At 37.9% G+C, this 18,209-nt stretch overlaps 1 protein-coding gene across 2 annotated transcripts; it reads right to left on the bottom strand.

Moving 5' to 3' along the window:
• Positions 1-6,973: 6,973 nt before the first annotated feature.
• Positions 6,974-17,908, bottom strand: FAM72A (family with sequence similarity 72 member A). 2 transcript variants are annotated; one of them, XM_054690419.1, is made up of 4 exons: positions 17,206-17,908; positions 14,923-15,000; positions 11,894-12,018; positions 6,974-8,055 (listed from the first exon to the last, which is right to left on the bottom strand). In XM_054690419.1, exons 1-4 carry the CDS (start codon positions 17,355-17,357, stop codon positions 7,961-7,963), a joined length of 450 nt encoding a protein of 149 aa, XP_054546394.1. In that variant the 5' UTR covers positions 17,358-17,908; the 3' UTR covers positions 6,974-7,960. The 2 variants fall into 2 exon arrangements, with proteins under 2 accessions (XP_054546394.1, XP_037353377.1); XM_037497480.2 differs by lacking the exon at positions 11,894-12,018 and having other exon boundaries at positions 8,001-8,055.
• Between the last annotated feature and the right edge of the window lie 301 nt (positions 17,909-18,209).

Genomic DNA, 18,209 nt, shown 5'->3' with positions numbered 1-18,209 from the left:
TGTTTGTTCATGCTCACTTTCAAGCCATCAGAGTCCTGTGAGCTCTACTATCAAAATATCCCCTAAATCTTCCCCTTTCTCTGGGTGGGATGCTACTGCAATCTGTTGCTTAGTCTCTCTGTTTCCTTTCTGTATCAATCAGTGTTCAGTTGCAGATGATAAATTCGATTCTAGCTATTTGAAGCAGAAAGAGACTTAATATAGTTGTGGTAGTTTGATGTGAAAACAACCTTTCCCGTCCTACACACTTAGTGCATTGAGATTTTGCCATAACTCCCTCAAACAAGTGGAATCTATTTCTCCCTCTCCTTGAATCTGGGCCAGCAATATGATTAACTGTGACCAATAGAATGAAGCAGCAACAATGCTGTGTGACTTTCAGATATATCCTTAGAGGCTTCCATTTTCACCCTCTTGGAAGGCATCTGCCTTATAAAGTGTTTCAGGCTAGATTATTGAATGACAAGAGACCACTAGAGACAGAAGGATCAGACTTTCAGGCATTCCTGCAAAGACCCCAGACATGTGAGGGAGGCTATCTAGGACCTTCTGACATAGCTGGCTGACAACTATTACAACCACACATGTGAGCCCAGGTTAGATCAACAGGAGAAACATGAAGCTTACCTAAATTTGGGGATGTTCATTCCACAGAAAGAGATAGCTGACTTGTCAGTGACGTTAGAAACTGAAAAATGTTTATATTTGAAAAACAAGGGCTACAGGGGCAAGCTCTATGCTAGGCCTCCAGGAATGACTCCTAAAATGATACTGCAAAACTGGCCTGCCAACAGAACTACTAATTCTCCCTTAATCTATAAACTAAGAATCAAGAGGACATCAACCATTTTCTACCTTCAAAAACACACCACTGAGCTATACGCTTTAGGAAGTCCCAAGTCTTTACAAGGTTTGTTGGCTGCAGAGCTATAACAGTCAATTTACATTAGCAAAATGCATGATTCATGTGTTGTCACCACCTTTTTGCTGACGTAAGACTTGTGCAATACATAGAATTCACAAAAAATGAATTATGACTGAACTTCTAGCTGCAAGAGAGTCTGGAAATGTAGCTTTTTAACTTATACACTACTGAAAGGCAATGAAGAATTTAAAAAAATGTTTGGTTCACTGTTATAGTACCTAAATTAATGTTTGCACTTGAGATGTTTATTAAATATTTGTTAAATGATTGAATGAAAGTTTGAAAAAGGAAAGTCATAATTTATTTATTTATTTTTAAAATTTTTATTTTTTTAAGATTTATTTATTTATTTTATACAAGAACCGGGATACAGGCCAGATGTGTGAGAGGGTGAAAGGATTCACCAGAGACAGAGTGGGGTACAGAACAGGCAGATCTCCTGTAATATACTGCTGAGGGGAACAGTGGGCAAGGCAGGAGAGGTCTGCTGCGCCATGTGGGACCCTCCAGGGCCGGCTGGGATCAAACCGGTGCTGCAGAGGCTGCAGACAGCTTCACAGCATGGTGCTCAACCGCCTGTGCCACCAGGGGAGGCCCAGAAAGCCATAATTTAGAGGTGACCATCTCTGGTTAACACAGAGTATGATATTCTATATGCCTAAAGACCTTTGTTTTTGTTATCCCCTCTTATGAATATATCCTGGAATATCAAGAAAGATATAAAATTTGAGATTTTTTTCCCTACCTAGCTCTTTCCATCTTTACTATCATACAATGATCTCAAGTCAAATATATTGGGTCTTTTTTTAGGGGGGAAATAAGTTCTTAAAGGGCAAGCTCTTCAATCTTTCCTGCTTCCCATGGCTTTGGCCACCATCTCTCTTTGAGGGCCTGTTCTTCAGGACACTGACAGCTTGATTTCTCTGGATAGCATCATGCAAAGGAAATTAGCTCAGTATGTCTTCCACTGAATTCCATCTGTAGCTCAATGTTTTAAGGTATTTGTGAACAAGGATACAGAGCAATTTTGATAAGACAAGGCAATGTTCCAACCTCTGAGAATATTTCTCCCAAAAAAATCCTTTTTCAAAATACCACTGAGCAGCCTGAAAAATCTGCCCACGCATGAGCAATCTCCTGCAATATACAGAAAGATTTTCAGGTGTCATAGTTGTAATAGCAGGTGGTTCCTTTGGGTAGGAAAATTATGGCAAGGATCTAGAGAGAGAAAATACACTGTTTTGATTTTCTGGATACAGCTTTCTCCAAGTGAATCATTCCCATATGTCTGCTCTTACCATGGGCCTCTTTCCAGAGGAAGTAGGTTGTATGAATAGAGGTGTAGAGATGACTTCTGGTGGGCAAACTTCAGCGGTGCCCACATTTGGCAGATCCAATTAATCTTTAGAGAGTTGTCAACCTGCTCTTCTATAAGTCTCAAAAGGCAAAATTTGAATACGGATTTGATACCTGATTTTGCTTCTCATAATAAATACATAATCTTGTTATGAAGATTCAGTAGTGCTCATTTGAAGCAAGGCTGCTTCTGAAATTCTATACAAATAGATTTTAAATACATGCTTATAAGGAAGACTGAGACTAGAGCAATCTGCAAAGCATGACCATTCAATTCACTTTTTAAATTATAAAATAATGAGAAAAATTATTACAGTTTTAAATTATGAAATTTAAACATACAAAACATTTAAAGAATGGGTATTTATTCTCTAGTGGATTTTGTTGCTTGGAAGATAAAGCAACGGAACTAGTAAAAAAAAAAAAACTACTTAATTTTCAGATGGACATGCTGAAAGTGAAGAGTTTTGCATAATTTTTTCCTCTCCATAACATGTGAGACTAGCATTTGTATCATTTAAAATTATACCAATTTCCCTTACTGAAAAGGAGGATGCTATTGTCACCATCTAAAATTAATAATCATATAGAGAAAGATGTGTCCATGAAGACTGTTAATGGAAACTTGACTTTATTTGGAGAGAAGACAACTATACTGAAAAACAAAAAGGAACCAAAATTAATCGTTAGAATGTTATCATTTACTGGCTGCATGATGTGGGGCAAGTTCTTTAACCTCTCAAATGCTTAATTTCCTGATCATATGGTGAAGATAAAAATAGGATTTACCTCTTAAGATTGTTGCATAGACAACCTGGCACATAGTAACCCTCAAAAAATGTTGGTTCACATTTTCCCTCCTCCTCAAAAGAATGTTAGTTTCACATGAGAGCAGAGATTTTGTTTTATTCAGTTCTGCATTCTCAGCTTATATTTTGCCCACAGCAGACACTCAATAAGTATTTGCTGAATCTATTAATTGATGAAAGTAGTTAGATTTTGGGCCTCCTTGGTTAACACAAGGGGTTAAGCACAGCACTGTGAGCTATTGGCAGCCTCTGCAGCTCTCTCTCTTGTCTCACCCACTGCTCCCCTCAGTCGATCTTCCTGTTCTGCTCCCCACTCTGTCTCTGGTGAATCCTCTCATTCCCTGCACCTCTGGCCTGTACCTCAGTTCTTATATGCATAAATAAACAAATCTTTTTAAAAAAAAAAACCTCATAAAAAAAGAACATAGTTAGATTTTGAGGCTGAAAGTCAGAGGCAATCCATCCAAAACTTTATAGCTAATAAGGGAATAATAGACCTTGGGCTTAGGGTAGGTTAGGTAGGTAGGAACCCTACAGCAAGATGAGAGGGCCAATATTCAAGTCTGACTTCTTCTAACTCTGGGTATTGAAACTAAGGTTTTCTTTCTTAATTTATAAAGTGAAAATAACTCTTAAGGTTATTCTGAGATTCAGTCAAGGTAGATGTGAAAGGTCACAAAAAACTATAAAAGGATATACAACACATCGTATCATTAATTTTTTCCTCAGTTCATTTATCCATTGGATGACAATAAAATGAGTCTATAAAAGTCTTGGAAGAAAGCATCTTTAGCTAAAGATTTAAGTACTAAAAATATTCAACCCCAGAGGTACCACAGACATAGACTAATTTTTTCCATCTGTGCAGTTTAGGGTAGATTTGGCATACACTCAATACCAAGCAAGAAAGAAACTATGGTTTAGGCAGATTTTAAAGTTTAAAAAAAAAGAGGCAGAAAAGGAAACTATTTCCTTTTATAAGCATGACTGTTAAAATAGGGAATGCCTTCATTGAGTAATTCACCACTGAAGCTAGACTATTTGATCCAATCCTCTCTTACTTTTCCCCACACCCCATTTCTGTCCTAATTAGTTGTTTTATATACCATGATTTATGCATTTTGGTTACTTCCTCCTCACCAAAGAAAAGCAATATGTGACTCAGAGGTCAAAAAAGCAATTCTTTGTGGGTAATCTCCCTAGATTAGCAATATTTAAAGACCTGGTTTCAGAGCAGGGATTAAGCGAGATATGATTTTAAGATTAGGCTCTATCCAAGATGCCTCCCCACAAAGCCTGCGTTTGAGGTGGAGAAACTGACTTGAAGAAAAAAGACAAAGTACAAAAAAAGTCATAGTGGTTGATCTGATGACTCACTGCCCTTTTCTTGAACTTCAGGAATGACAAGATGGAAGGGGGGCGGGAATAGGCAGTGCTGCACTGCAGACCAGATGTTCCGCAAAAAACAAGAAATTCAGGGAAATTAAAGACCTATCTATGTTCTTAGGCTAAAGGCAATAGAAATGATTTCCATGGTCAAATCGTTAAGTCAAAGTCCTAGTGTCCTAAGAAAGGACACTAGGAAAACTAAACTTGATTACACTTTCCTGTCAGAGCTATCCTACATCTGTTTTATTCTGTTACTTAAAAACATCAAGAGCTCCACATTGCTACTGGGTCAAGGCTAAATTTACAATGGCATGGAGCAGTCTTTATGATTCCAACCTACCAGGCTAGACTCATCTTCTAATGAAGTTTTATTACATATTTTGGAAGTATAAGAACACTTATGATTTCCCAAATAAGCTAGATACTTTCAAACTTTGTCCATTTGTTTAGACTATTATCTCTGACCAAAACTGTCCTAGCTGGCAAAGTCCTGTGTTGAAAGACTGGCTCAAGTATCATTTCTTCTCAGTAGCTTTCTCAACTCCCACTCTCTCACTACTCAGCCTGACTGCTTTTCTCATTTATGGAGTCATTGAACTTTAGTTTGCCTTTGTTAAATCACTTAATCTGATGCACTACATAGGCTCTGAAGGTTCCAGCCTCTCCACAATTCACTGCCTACTCCACGGAGGCAAGTGTGAGCCAGTTATTGTGCAGTTCTTGTTCCAAAGCAAGGTGCCTGAGCAAGGCAGCCCCAGGTCCTGTGAGAAGCAACTTGCTACATTTTCTGGGATGTAACTTACCTACTGTCTGACCCAGAACTGAAATATATATAAGTCCATAACTTCCTTGAAGTGGGGCTCAGCCTTTGGAGGTAGATCCGCTGAACCAAGCACCAGTGCAATAAACCTGTTTCTTGTTTGCCTTAGTGTTCTGGTTTCCTTTGCACCACATAACAGTTCCACTATAGAGGCCCAACACGGGCTTGTTGAGTTGAATATTAGAAGTGGGCTGAAGCACAAATAGGTTTTCTAAGTCTAGGAATTATACCTGGATTAGAAAGCGCATGGTCAATCCTCATATATAATTCCACTTTTGGTCTTACCAGAGTGCATGTAGTTTGTTTTTATTAAAAAACAGTCATGAGGGCCTCCTTGATGGCACACGGGGTTAAGACGCAACCTATGAAGCTATCTGCAGCCTCTGCAGCACGAGTTTGATCCCCGGCTGGTCAGTGAGCAACCCACATGGCGCAGCAGACCTCTCCTAACTGCTCCCCTCAGCAGTGTACTTCTGTCGATCTGCCTGTTCTATTCCCCGCCTATTCTATTTCCTCTGGTGAATCTTCTTACCCCCTACACCGCTGGCCTGTACCCCAGCTCTTGTATGCATAAATAAATCAATCTTAAAAAAAAAAACCCAAAACAGCCATGAATATATTTCTCTAAATAAAATATTTCTGATCTGTCTTTGGCTTAGAATTGGCTTTCCCATAACCTAGTTAGCCAAAAGGTAGCGAGTGGTTTGAAATGTTCTCCACTGGAGTGAAATCACATTTGGGGCTTGCTTTAGTCAATGCACTTTTGTGTTACTTCTGCTCTTCAAAGAGCCCCCAGTCTATCATAACCTTTGAAGGCCTGCGTAGAACAGGAACCAGATGAACTCTTTTGAATTTTAAAAATGTTACATTCTCTAGCATTAAACTTTTCTTCTTTAATTGAACATGTTAACTGAATAAGTATATAATGTAGTATCAATCTATTTTTTATCTTACTCATTATGCCACTTTATTCCAGAAAGTATTTTAGGGAGGTTAAAGAAAAAAAAAAAATAACTCAAATCCAAAAACGTATTATTCCACACTCACCCCTTTGGTTCTTCTAGTGACCTCTGTCAAGACTGATGGTTAGTGTAAAAGACTTGGAAAAGTTTTCCAAGTACCAGTAATAGCATTTCCTGAAGCATCTTTTATCTTGGTTTATAGCTAATGATTAGGTCAATGTCCACAGGTCACTCTTATCCTAAGACCCAGTGTGAGTTTGTTTGACCTTGAAATCAGTCATTTGGGCCTTCATTAGGGCAAATAACAAGGTAATTAGCTCCCCAGCATGTGTTCTGGGTAAATAAAATCATAGCTGATTAATGTCTGAAGGTGCTCAGGGGTACAGCATCAAGAATGACTGGAGTCAGTCTGTCTGGGTTTGAATCTGGCATACTTCTGATCCGTTGCCCATCCCACTGACCCTGGGCAAGCAACTTACCCTCTTTATACCTCACCTGTCTTATCAGTGAAGAAGGAACCTAACACATAAATTTGCCATATGGAATAAGTGAATTAAGTGATAAAGTGCTTCCAACAGTTTCTGGCATATATTAAGAACTCAATAAATGTTAGTTTTAATATTTTATATTTTTATTTAGGTAAGAAAAGTGAATAAATAAAAAAAATAAAGGTTGGTCATTTTTAGAACAAACTTTATTTACAAAACCACGACTCAGTCTGCTTTGGTATTACTATTGACAAAATGCCCACAGCTGAGTTATTAGCTAAGGCAATGCATTGATTTTTCAACTCTACATAAAAACAGAATCCAACAGTAATCCAACCAGTTTTCTATTCCTGTGTGGCTTTAAAAAAATCTTATAATGTACAATGGTTTAAATAAGTCACTTCTTCATTTTTTCTGCTTGATGGTTAGGAGTGAGACTATGCATCTAAAATTTCCTATTTACAAAGAATGCCCTAGAATGGGATACAGAGGTTTATTTCATCTGGCTTTCATAAAATACTACCCATATAACTTTAGTAGAAAGTAAATAAATAATATTGGTAAACAGTATATATCAATAATTGTCTGACAAATGCACTTATTAACACACTGAGGCAAACATGCTGGCAAATATTTTAAACTTTTAATTTTTCTATTTGTTGATTCACAAAGTCTCGCTCCATGTTAAAGTACTTATCATTAGCATAACATATGATAATCAGTACTCATGGAGCATAACAACCTATTTTTTTTTTTTTTTAATTTCTAGGTAAGCTTTAATTTCCAGTTGTGCTTGACCTATGTATGCTTTGCTAATATGTATGGTTTGTACCTGTGTGCATACTAATGCCCCTTATTCAGAAATGTAAAATTAATGGTACTAGCATTTAGTTATAAGAAAAACTCTTCCAAACTTAGAAGGTAGATGAGCAACATGTGAAAGAATCTTTCCTTATCTGAATTAAGAAGACACCTATAGTGAACAGAGGTGTGGAAAGAGGAAGAGGGGCAAGTAGAAGTAGAAGAAAAGAAGGATATTGACTAATTTATACTTAGGAAATTAATTTGAGACAGCAAATGAATAAATCAACAAATGCCCCATTTTTATTTTCCAAATAAAGCACTGAAAAAAAACCAACAAATATAAAGTTGATTATTAATATACATTTTAAATAGGAAAATTTGGAATATCCTACATATCATAATCCAGTTCATCTAATACACTCCTCTGCCGACATATCCAATGCATCTTCATCTGCAGTCTCTTCTATCTCTGGCAAGTTGCCCCAAAGTAGGAAGTTTATACCTGAAAATAAAAGGTCATAAAATTACTTAACCCTGACTACTGTTATAACTCAGAAAATTATAAATGAAACTTTATATGTTAATATTCTTATATTAACCATAATGTCAGCAACAAAGCAAAAAGCTATTAAAGAATCTACCACAAATAAAATTATGTAACATTATTCATCTAGGACATAAACTTTCCTCAAATCCTTTTAAACAAAGGGCTTGAATTCTAGAAACTTAGAATTCAAAAGGACCTCAGGAGTTACTCAAGCTCTGCCTCAGCTACATTATGTTATAATCACTCTACAGTGATCATTACTTTCAAATAAATTTCAATACTTTTAAAGAATGGCTCCATTAAGAAAAGATCTCACAAGATCTTTTTAGATTAGTTGTTCCTTCGGAGTGTTCACAAAGAAGACCTTAGCAAGTCTCATCTCCTTAATAAACATGAAAGTAGATGGTGTTTTTTATCTGATTAAAAAAAGCTAAGTTTTGGAGCCAGTATTAACATGAACAGTAACCCTTGATAAAGATGGGCTTTATTCTAGAATGTCAATATAGAACTGTAACCAGGTTGGTGCTGTCAATAAAACAAACAAAAGAACCATCTAAAATCTCATTGTGAAAAGACAGATTTCCTATTGAAGAATCCAGTGCAGGTATGTACCACAAGACCATAAATATGATAGAGGCTAATGAAATAGTTTAATCTGGGCATGCACTATATTACACCGTGAAAGCTCTAAATTGATAAAAAATCATTGTTAATTGACTTCTAGGAGAGTCCAACAAGAAAAGTCAACAAGAAAAGCAAATCACAAGTTGTCCAATTGTCAGTGTGGATACGAGGAGGATTTAGCAACTCTGGAGACCCATGCTATGCACATGGACATAGAGACTGAGTGGTGGAATGGGATGAACCCGTGTTTGGAGATGTGGTTTGCAGGTTCCACTCTGCCAGTACACCACGGGTGTTTGTACTACGTTTATTACAAGGGTATAAGATCACAATAGGGGGCTCCCTGGTGGCACAAGGGGTTAAGATGCAGCACTATGAAGCTATCTGCAGTCAATGCAGGACAAGTTTGATCCCCGGCCAGGGAGGTGACCCACACAGCACAGCAGACCTCTCCTGACTCGCCTGCTGCTCCCCTCAGCAGTATATTTCAGTCAGTCTGCCCATTCTGCCCCCCCTTTGTCTCTGGTGAATCCTCTCACCCCCACACCTCTGGCCTGTACCCCAGTTCTTGTTTGCATAAATAAATAAATCTTTTTTTTTTAAAAGGACCAGAGATAATACATATCATTGTTTTATGTATTATGCTGGATGTATGTATCTTTTCTAATTTGCTTTTTTCACTCAACATCATATGTCCATGTTACATAGGTTAGCTCATTTCTTTTTACTCTGTAAAGTATTCCATTGTGTAAATTAAGAAGAAAAAACAACAACTATGTATATATATAGCAAATATAGCAGTTACCCTCTGCTAACTGTCCACTTTGGACAGGTGTCCAAAGTAACACTCTAGGTTGTACCCTGTCACATAGTTGAAACAATAGAAACAATCAACTGTCCTGGCTGAAACAGTAGAATCCAATCAGGCAACAAATTAACATCTACTAGATACTGGTGGGGATACAGAAGTCTACCATAATATTTTCCATGATTTTTTTTTTAAGTTTTATTTATTCACATGTACAAGAACCGGGGTACAGGCCAGATGTGCGGGAGAGTGAAAGGATTCACCAGAGACAGAGCAGGGTACAGAACAGGCAGACTGACAAAATACACTGCTGAGGGGAGCAGCGGGTAAGACAGGAGAGGTCTGCTGCGCCATGTGGGACCCTTGCTGGCCAGCTGGCATCAAACCAGCGCTGCAGAGGCTGCAGACAGCTTCACAGCATGGTGTTCAACCGCCTGTGCCACCAGGGGAGGCCCTATTTACAATGATTTTTTTGTGTGTTTGAATTGTTTATAACAATAATAATTAAAAAAAAATCCCTCCTCCACCTCCACCTTATCCAAGAATGAGTGGTCTCTGCCTTTGGTAATATGACACTAAATAGGGAAAATCTATGGGATGATTAGAACCTGTAAAGGTAAGTGGAGAGCTGAAGTCAATTTGCCTTTGAAAGTATTTGCCAAAAATCCCAGGGAATTTGGACTGAAGTTTCTCAAGTCTCATCAAGGAAGTTTTGGGAAATCAGGTCTACATATGAAGGCTAGACTATAAGGTAGACTTCTTTGTATAAAGTTTGTGTATGTATTCCTCGGATGCTGCTGATTCAGGTAATTCAGGACAGTTCCAATGCCATTAGAAAGTCTGTTTTATTCAAAGCATCTAGAAAATCTTGCTTTAAATCACAATATTAGGGTCAAAAAAAAGTTTGATATTTTTGGAGTCAATACTCAGAGACATAAGTAGCTTAGCACAATTGGTTCAAAGGACAAAAAATAAACTAAGAGATTGGATCTGAGAGAAGCAGCACCTTCCTTTCTCTGTTAAGAAGGGAGGAAGGAAATCCTGTGATCCATCTGTTTCTCATGGATTAGATTCAATGCAAATGGAATAATGTTGGGCTTTTATCTTTTAAAAATTGACCAATATTAAAATAAAAACTGAAAAATCTCCACCCTATGTTTTGAATTCTGTGAAGCAGGAAAAATAATATCAAAGCAGAAACTTCCTTTAATGTGTCCCATGAGCAACACAAACATTTCTGGAGGTCTAAATGAAGAGTCCACATCTCAGTTAGGGGAGTTCAGGATAAGTCCTTGCTCAAAAATGGCCTTCTGAACAGAGTCTTAAATTAAGAGACCCAAATAATAGGTTGAGAGCCACAATTGAACACCAGGTGATAAAAAAAAAAGTCAGTCTATAAAAACCCAAGTTTAATTGAAGGATTTAAAGACCCTGACAACCTAACTTAAAATTCATATTTTAGTCTTTGAAGGCAAATCATACTTTAAAAAAAAATGAACATATTGTAAGTTCTGAAGGAGACTAAAATATACATTTTAAAATCTGAAAAGTATTAGTGCTAACTTAGATCCACAAGTTCTTTAAAGTCAACTTGATCTGTTATATAAACAGATATGAGACACATGTGTCTATAACAAAACTGAATGGTTCCAGACAATGTAAAACGTATTCTCTAAATGTCTTTAAGAACTGGCTGTATATTTTCCTACTAAATAATTAATATAACATATTGGTATTTAGTATTAAGCAAAATTGGCTAAAATTCCAAAATAATTTAACAGAGATAAAAATGTCTACTTTTATCCTGAAGCAGTATCACCAAATACAGTGGTTACCTAGTTATCCTCTCCCAAGTCCCCAATGCCCCAGCCCCCCTTGTGCGAATGCTTGGGGGCTCTAGCGCCTGCTTGGGGGTTTGAGAGTGTGTGCTCTCTCAGTCTCTCTCTCTCTCTCCCCTCTCTCTCTATCTCTTTCCTCTCTCTCCTCTCAGACACACACACACACACACACACACACAATCTGAAATCTTCTATAATTCTCTATAGAGTCATCATATGTATCAAGGCAAACATTTAAAGCACTCAAAATATTAATTTAAGACAACCAAGGAACTTAGCCAAGCTTGAGTCTCTTAAATACAATGCTGGAAACAGAAATGGCAATGAATTTTGGTTAATACCTTCCATAAGTGAATGTTTGGGATAAAAAGGATTAAAGTTTTACTATAGAGGATCGAACTCAGGTAAGGTTTTAGAGGGAATTCTAAAAGAATCTATTGGCAGCTTCACTCAGGTAGTGATAGACAAATTTAATTTTATTTTTTTGATAGACAAAATTTAGAGGAATATCTGTTTTTCTTACCAGTGGAGTCTAGTCTGTTAATACCGTATACTGCCTGGCTGTGAAACATCCAAAAGTGTCCATTGTTGCAGGAAAGAAGGCAGGAACAACATGGAACAATCACATGATAACCTACAATGTTTCCACTAAAAAGAAAGTAAATATGATTAGATACTATGTAACTCCTGGCTATATAAGCATTCTACTTGTTTATGTAAATAGATAGATTATATAGAGACATCGTTTCCTCCTAACAACCTCCATTACTGAAATAATTGGGAAGGAAATTACTCTGAGAATGATTCCAGTTCTACTGTCAACAGTCAATAGTCTTTGGGAAGCGAAATAATACTAGCATATTCAGTTTCTTTGCTAGTATTATTTTATCAATTCTCCCTTTAGAAGCTTGTTTCTAGATGACATAAGGTTGTGATTTGTTCTGTAAAGCATCCAAAATTGATGTGCTGTACAGACAAAATACATTAAATAAACTGAGTGCTGTGGGTAAAGGATTTTGCTATCCCCAGGGATGTGGCAAGTTGGGTTCTTATATGTTCTAGTTCCATGCCATCACCAAAAAACTGTTTTAACAGATGGAAGAGTAGGAAGACAGCATGAGCCCATGCAAACCAAATACAAGCTGGCTGCTCTAATTTTAGTTTTCATGTTTTTGAAGGAATTTAGAAATAAAGCAAATCCATAGCTTCTAGAAAAAGTTGCAAAAGTTTTTACTATCTTCAGGATTATCTGCATAATTATAAGTAACTCATTTCTTCATTTTTTTTTAAAACAACTGGTCACTATTAAATAGAATGATTATACAAGGAACATTTTAGTTAGTACATTAAGAAAAATGACAACATGAATTGCTTATAATTTGAGTTACAAAATTCCTATTATAGATTGTTTCCACACCGTGAGATGTAGGAATCAGTCATTTTTGTGAGACCCTATTAAAAAAATCCGAGGGCCTCCCTGGTGGTACAAGGGGTTAAAACACAACCTATGAAGCTATCCACAGCCACTGCAGCACGAGTTCGATCCCTGACCAGGGAGTTACCCACATGGCGCAGCAGACCTCTCCGGTCTTGCCCGCTGCTCCCTCAGCAGTGTATCTCAGTGGATCTGCCTGTTCTGCTCCCCACTCTGTCTCTGGTGAATCCTCTCACCTCCCCCCCACACACCTCTGACCTGTACCCAGTTCTTATGTGCATAAATAAATAAATCTTAAAAAAAATAAATCCTATAAAAAGTAGCAGTCACCTACAGTATCTTTAATCATACTCTGCTTGAAAGGTAAACAAATGATAGCAAAGTTGTTCTTGGACTATGACCTTCAGCTATTTGTAAGACTAGATTACAAAAGTAATCCATTCATCCATCCATCTATCTACTCACCCATCCATCCAACATTTATTGAGCATTGAGCACGGTCTAGATACTAGGAATATAGTGGTGGTAACATGGAGGTAACATTCTACTAAGGACACATCAGATAATTTTGTGTCCTTGTTAAAATCTTGTCAATGGCTTCCCATTGGTCAAAAGTGAATACAAACCCCATTTCATATTTAGGGCTAGATCTGTCCTTTCCAAAACAATAGCCACTAGCCACATGTGGTTATTGAGCACTTGAAATGCAGCTAGACTAAATTTAGATGTGCTGTATAAGTGTAAAACATACACCAGTTCACAGACTAAGAACAAAAAATAGAAATGTAAAATTTAGCATTAATTACTTATGTTGGTTGCATGTTGAAATAATATTTTGGATATATTAAGTTAAATAAAATATTTTAATATTAATGTCATCTGTTTCTATTTTTTTAAGTGGGACTACTAGAAATTTTCAAATTACATATGTGGTTTGCATATTTCTACTGAACAGCACTGTTCTAGATTCTGACTATATTTCTAACCTACTCATACTACTCTCCTGATGCTCACATGTCTCAGTCACACCAGCTGTCTTCTTTGTATTTGTTGAACATGGTACGTTTCTTCTAGCCTTGGATTCCCTCTGTGTGTAACATTCTTCCTCTGGTTCCTTTTCTTTTTGGATTCAGTTCCAATGTTACCTTCCCTGACTGTGCTATCTAAAAGAACTCTTCCTCACTCTCCCAGCATCTATTATTTTCTCTGAGGCACTTCCCACCCTATTAAATACCTTATTTAAATATCTTACTGAATGATGGCCTTCCTACTAGAATATAAAGTATAAAGGCCAGTGACTTTGTCTTGTTTATTGCTTTATTTCCAGCCCTTACAACAATGACTAGGTCTTGGTAAGATTTTAATATAAAAATAACTTGAATGCATTGAAGGAATGTAATAAAATAGTCATTAACACACAAGAGGATTTTTGCTCATTTAAATGACTAGGATTATACTTTATAATTCAAATCTCATTTAAATAAAAGAGTCTCAATTTTCTTCTCTCTAGAACAGGATTCATACCACTCAAGTCTGTTCACCTCTCTAAAGATAACAAGTTTCATCAGTGTTGTAATTTTAGTTTATCATGCCTTTCAACATTCATAATTCATTTGATCTTCACAACAACTCTATAAGGTAAACATAAAGGATATTTAAATATCTGTCTTAAGGAGACAATGTCTAATCTTATTAGGTTTCTATTTTCTTAAGACACAAATTAAATAAGGAAATAAAAGTTCAGAGGTTTAATGAGTTTACTCAAGATCATATAAAGAATAAAATAAACCAAACCTGATATTTATGACTGTAAATCCAAGTGTTTGTCCCCCTAAACTACATTGCCTTGTTCTGAAAATTAAAGCAGATATCTGTGAATGCAAAAATTGCATTGAAAAATTGCAAAAATTGCATTGAAAAATTGCAAAATCATGTACAAATGTAAAGTATCACTAGATCCTTTTGAAAAAGAGCTTTATATAAAAAGTGGTTCTTCAATGGCTCATTGCATGGGTTATAACCAGTACTTGATGCAGCCCACTGAACCTTTCTCTGTGCTTTGCTGTCAACATCCATCTCCCAGACTCAGGGCTATTTAGAATACTGCCACAAATTACCATTTTAAACATGCAATGTCCTTCAGTTTACATTTGCAGATTTCAGTGAAATAGCATCTTCCAATGAGATCCACTGCACTGGAGAGGGTAAAGCATAGAGATTGTTAAGGCGAATTAAAAAAAAAAAAAAATCACTGCAAAAAAAAAACCACAGCATGAAATTTACTAACGTAAGCATATTAAGTGTATAAACAAGAGTGTTACATGTATTCACATTGTTATACAATAAATCTCCAGACCTTTTTCATCTTGCAAAACTGAAACTCATTTATTAACCAACTCTCCCATTTCCCCCTTTTCTTAGTCTCTGGCAACCACCATTCTACTTTCTGTTTTTGTGAATCTGACTACTTTAGATACCACATGTAAGTGAAATTATACTGTATTTGTTTTTTTGTAACTTATTTCCCTTAGGACATTGTCCTCCGGGTCCATCTTGCAATGTATAGCAATCTTTTAAAATTAAATAATATTTCAATCATATATATATCACTGTGTTTATTTGTTCATCTGTTGATGGACATTTGGGTTGATTTCACCTCTTGGCTATTGTGAATAATGCTGTCAAAAACATGGATGTGCAAGTATCTCCTCCTCCAGATCCTGAATTAAATTATTAGGATATATAACAAGAAGTGGGCTCGCCAGATCATATATTAATTCTGTTTGCAATTTTTTGAGGAGCTGCAATACAGTTTTCAACTTAACAAATGCAGCATAGCAGCTGCAATTCCCACCAATAGTGTACAGGGCTCTAGTTTTTCTATATCCATGCCACCAAAACGTACTTTTGATTGCTACTTAGTATGAATTTTGTAGATCCAGAGAACTGAAAGAGAATCTGAGTATATTTTGTAAGACTCAGTTAATATTTTTGAACTCACTATAAATGTCTGACAAATCTTTCATTAAAAAAGTCTTACATGTTCATTGATTCACACACATCTTAGTACATTAATCTATCATCATTAAAACCCCTGCAAGGAAGAGTAGACAATAGGAAAGACCTGATTTTATTCTAGATTCTGGTTTATGTATAACAATTCATACAACTAAGCTTATCTTATGACTGTATTATTATTTACCACTTATTGCAAGATAAGTGAACTAATATTTTAAATTTGTATGTATGTGTGCCATGAAGAAGGAAAAGAACTAGACCACAAATCATGGGAACTTTGCAACAGTTGGTTCCAGATTAATTGCAGTGCTTTTTTCTTTCCACAACAGACACACAAACACAATGGTACATAAAATATAAACCCATTTACTTTGCAGTAAGTGAGAATCTTGGATTTATCATTAGATATGACTCCATTTAAACAAATTCAGAAAGATTTCAAAGGAGGAAGAATCTCAGCTTTGAGTATATTTACAAATATCTAAAATTTCCATTATTATCATGAAATTCATTATGATTATTAGCTTGCCTCCTATAACTCTGTGTCCAAAGAAAAGCTGTTTGCCCATATTTTGGATAATCACTCTATTATTTTAATGATAAACTATGCTATAAAGCTTTGATAAAGAAGTAAATACTGAAAATCATGTAAAGTACATGATTGACTGTGGAAAGAAAACACCCTTATAAAGCTAGAAAAAGGTAAATTTGAGTGAAAGAAAATGACAATTTTTCAAACAAAAAGCAAATTCTTAAGAACTATATACCCCAAAGTGGCAGTGACCCAAAACAGAACTTCAAAGGATTTAATTATGAAAACAAGTGCATAAGTCTACAAAATAGGCTTTATTTTAGGGACAAGTCTTTGTTTCTTCCCATAAAAATCTCTGCTTGAGAGACTCAAATCTCTCCTTGAGAGACTTCTGACCTAAATGGATTATGGATCCAGATTTTGCATGCAGAAATAATGGTGGAAAACCACGAGGTTTTCTTTCTTTCTTTTTTTTTTTAGTGTAAAACTTTATGGATAAAGACGAAAACTTCAATGGTCTCTCCAACAAAAAGGAAAATCTTGCCTGAATTCACCTAAAGTCGAGGTCAAGGGCTTGGTTGGGTGAGTGGCAAGGTGGGGCCGGGCACAGCGCCAGGGATCCAACCTAGGGATGTGGTCACATGACTGTAATTGAACTAGAAGCATGACATCAGGACTGACCGCTGCGGCCAAACCTCAGACTTTGTCCAGACAGTCTGCCCATTTAGTTATCCTCCAAGGGGATCATCAGACTGCTGCGAGCGGCTGCATCACCTAAATGATAACCTCCGTGCTGACTCCCCGACCTCCACGCCGCACTCTCCCCTTGCCCGCCACTGGCATGACTTACTTGGTCGGAGGGATGTCTGTAGAGAAAAGGTCTATTTCGGTATCAGCCAGCAAAACAGCCTTCATTCCCCTAGAGCTGAGCACTTGTTTACAGAATTTGCAACATAAGATGGACACGCACCGGTCCTTGAAACTACAGCTGCTGGTAGACATGGCGCCGCGAAACGAGGCAGAGTGTGGGGTTTTGAGAATGGACACACGAGCAAGGCCCTTGCTAGTTTGACCCCTGAGTTAAAATTATAAAATCAGTCGAGAGGCCAGCCTGGCCTGGGGCTTTCCTAAGCACCGAATTGGGAAGGAAATGAGTTCTTTTGTTTCCCCCGTTGGAGGGTAAAAGTACTATTTATTGAGTAGGACAGAAGCAGCAAAGGTCCTTTTAACTTTCGGGGAAGGGGGTGGGGTTGGAGTGGGGGGAGGGAGCCGAGCTGCAAGGGTCGCGGGGGCTGCAGGCAGCGTCCCCCTTCCCGCGTCCGAAAGGGCCCGCCGGGCTGGCACCCCAGCTTTCTCCAGCACGGCCCCCCGCACAGCGTCTGCTCCAGGAAGGCCTCCCTCAGCCTGAACCCCAGTCCCGGAGCGCTCCGGCTCCTCTCGGACCCCTCGAGGCGTCCCTACCACGCCTCCTCTTTGGAAAGCTTTCTTCTGTTGCCAGGGTCCCGGAATCGCCTCAGCTTTCCCCGCAGGAACGAACCCCGGTCCTCCTCGGAGGCTCGCGCCCCCCGTCCCTGCCCTGCAGCCCCCGCTTCAGCGTTTGCTTTCGCGCTCCCCTCCCCTCAGCTCTCCCTCGAGCCCGCGGCCGTCTCCTCAGGTCCCTCCCGGACCGGCCTCTCTGAAGAGCGCGGTGGTGTCGCCGGGGCGGGATGAGGTCGCCTTTGGGGCGCAGTCGGCGTTCGGGCCGCTGTCACCGAACACGCCGGTTTTTGCTCCCTCTTCCGGTCTCTCTGCCTTTCCAACCTGCTGTCAGTTTGAATTGCCAGCGCCGCGCGCCGATTGGGAGAGCTAGAGTTC

The sequence above is a fragment of the Talpa occidentalis genome, unplaced genomic scaffold (genome assembly GCF_014898055.3).
Source record: "Talpa occidentalis isolate TD23 unplaced genomic scaffold, MPIMG_talOcc4v2.1 talOcc4.8, whole genome shotgun sequence".
In the NCBI taxonomy this organism is placed as follows: Eukaryota; Metazoa; Chordata; class Mammalia; order Eulipotyphla; family Talpidae; genus Talpa; species Talpa occidentalis.
This window is presented reverse-complemented; position numbering and strand designations above follow the sequence as displayed.

What these genes read in the sequence shown, in the direction of transcription:
- FAM72A (XM_054690419.1), bottom strand. Translation starts at nt 17,357, where the DNA reads ATGTCTACCAGCAGCTGTAGTTTCAAGGACCGGTGCGTGTCCATCTTA. An exon ending in ACAGACATCCCTCCGACCAA is followed by an intron (nt 15,001 to 17,205) that starts GTAAGTCATGCC and finishes TACCCTCTCCAG; the next exon opens with TGCAGTGGATCTCATTGGAA. An exon ending in GACATTGCATGTTTAAAATG is followed by an intron (nt 12,019 to 14,922) that starts GTAATTTGTGGC and finishes CTTTCTTTTTAG; the next exon opens with TGGAAACATTGTAGGTTATC.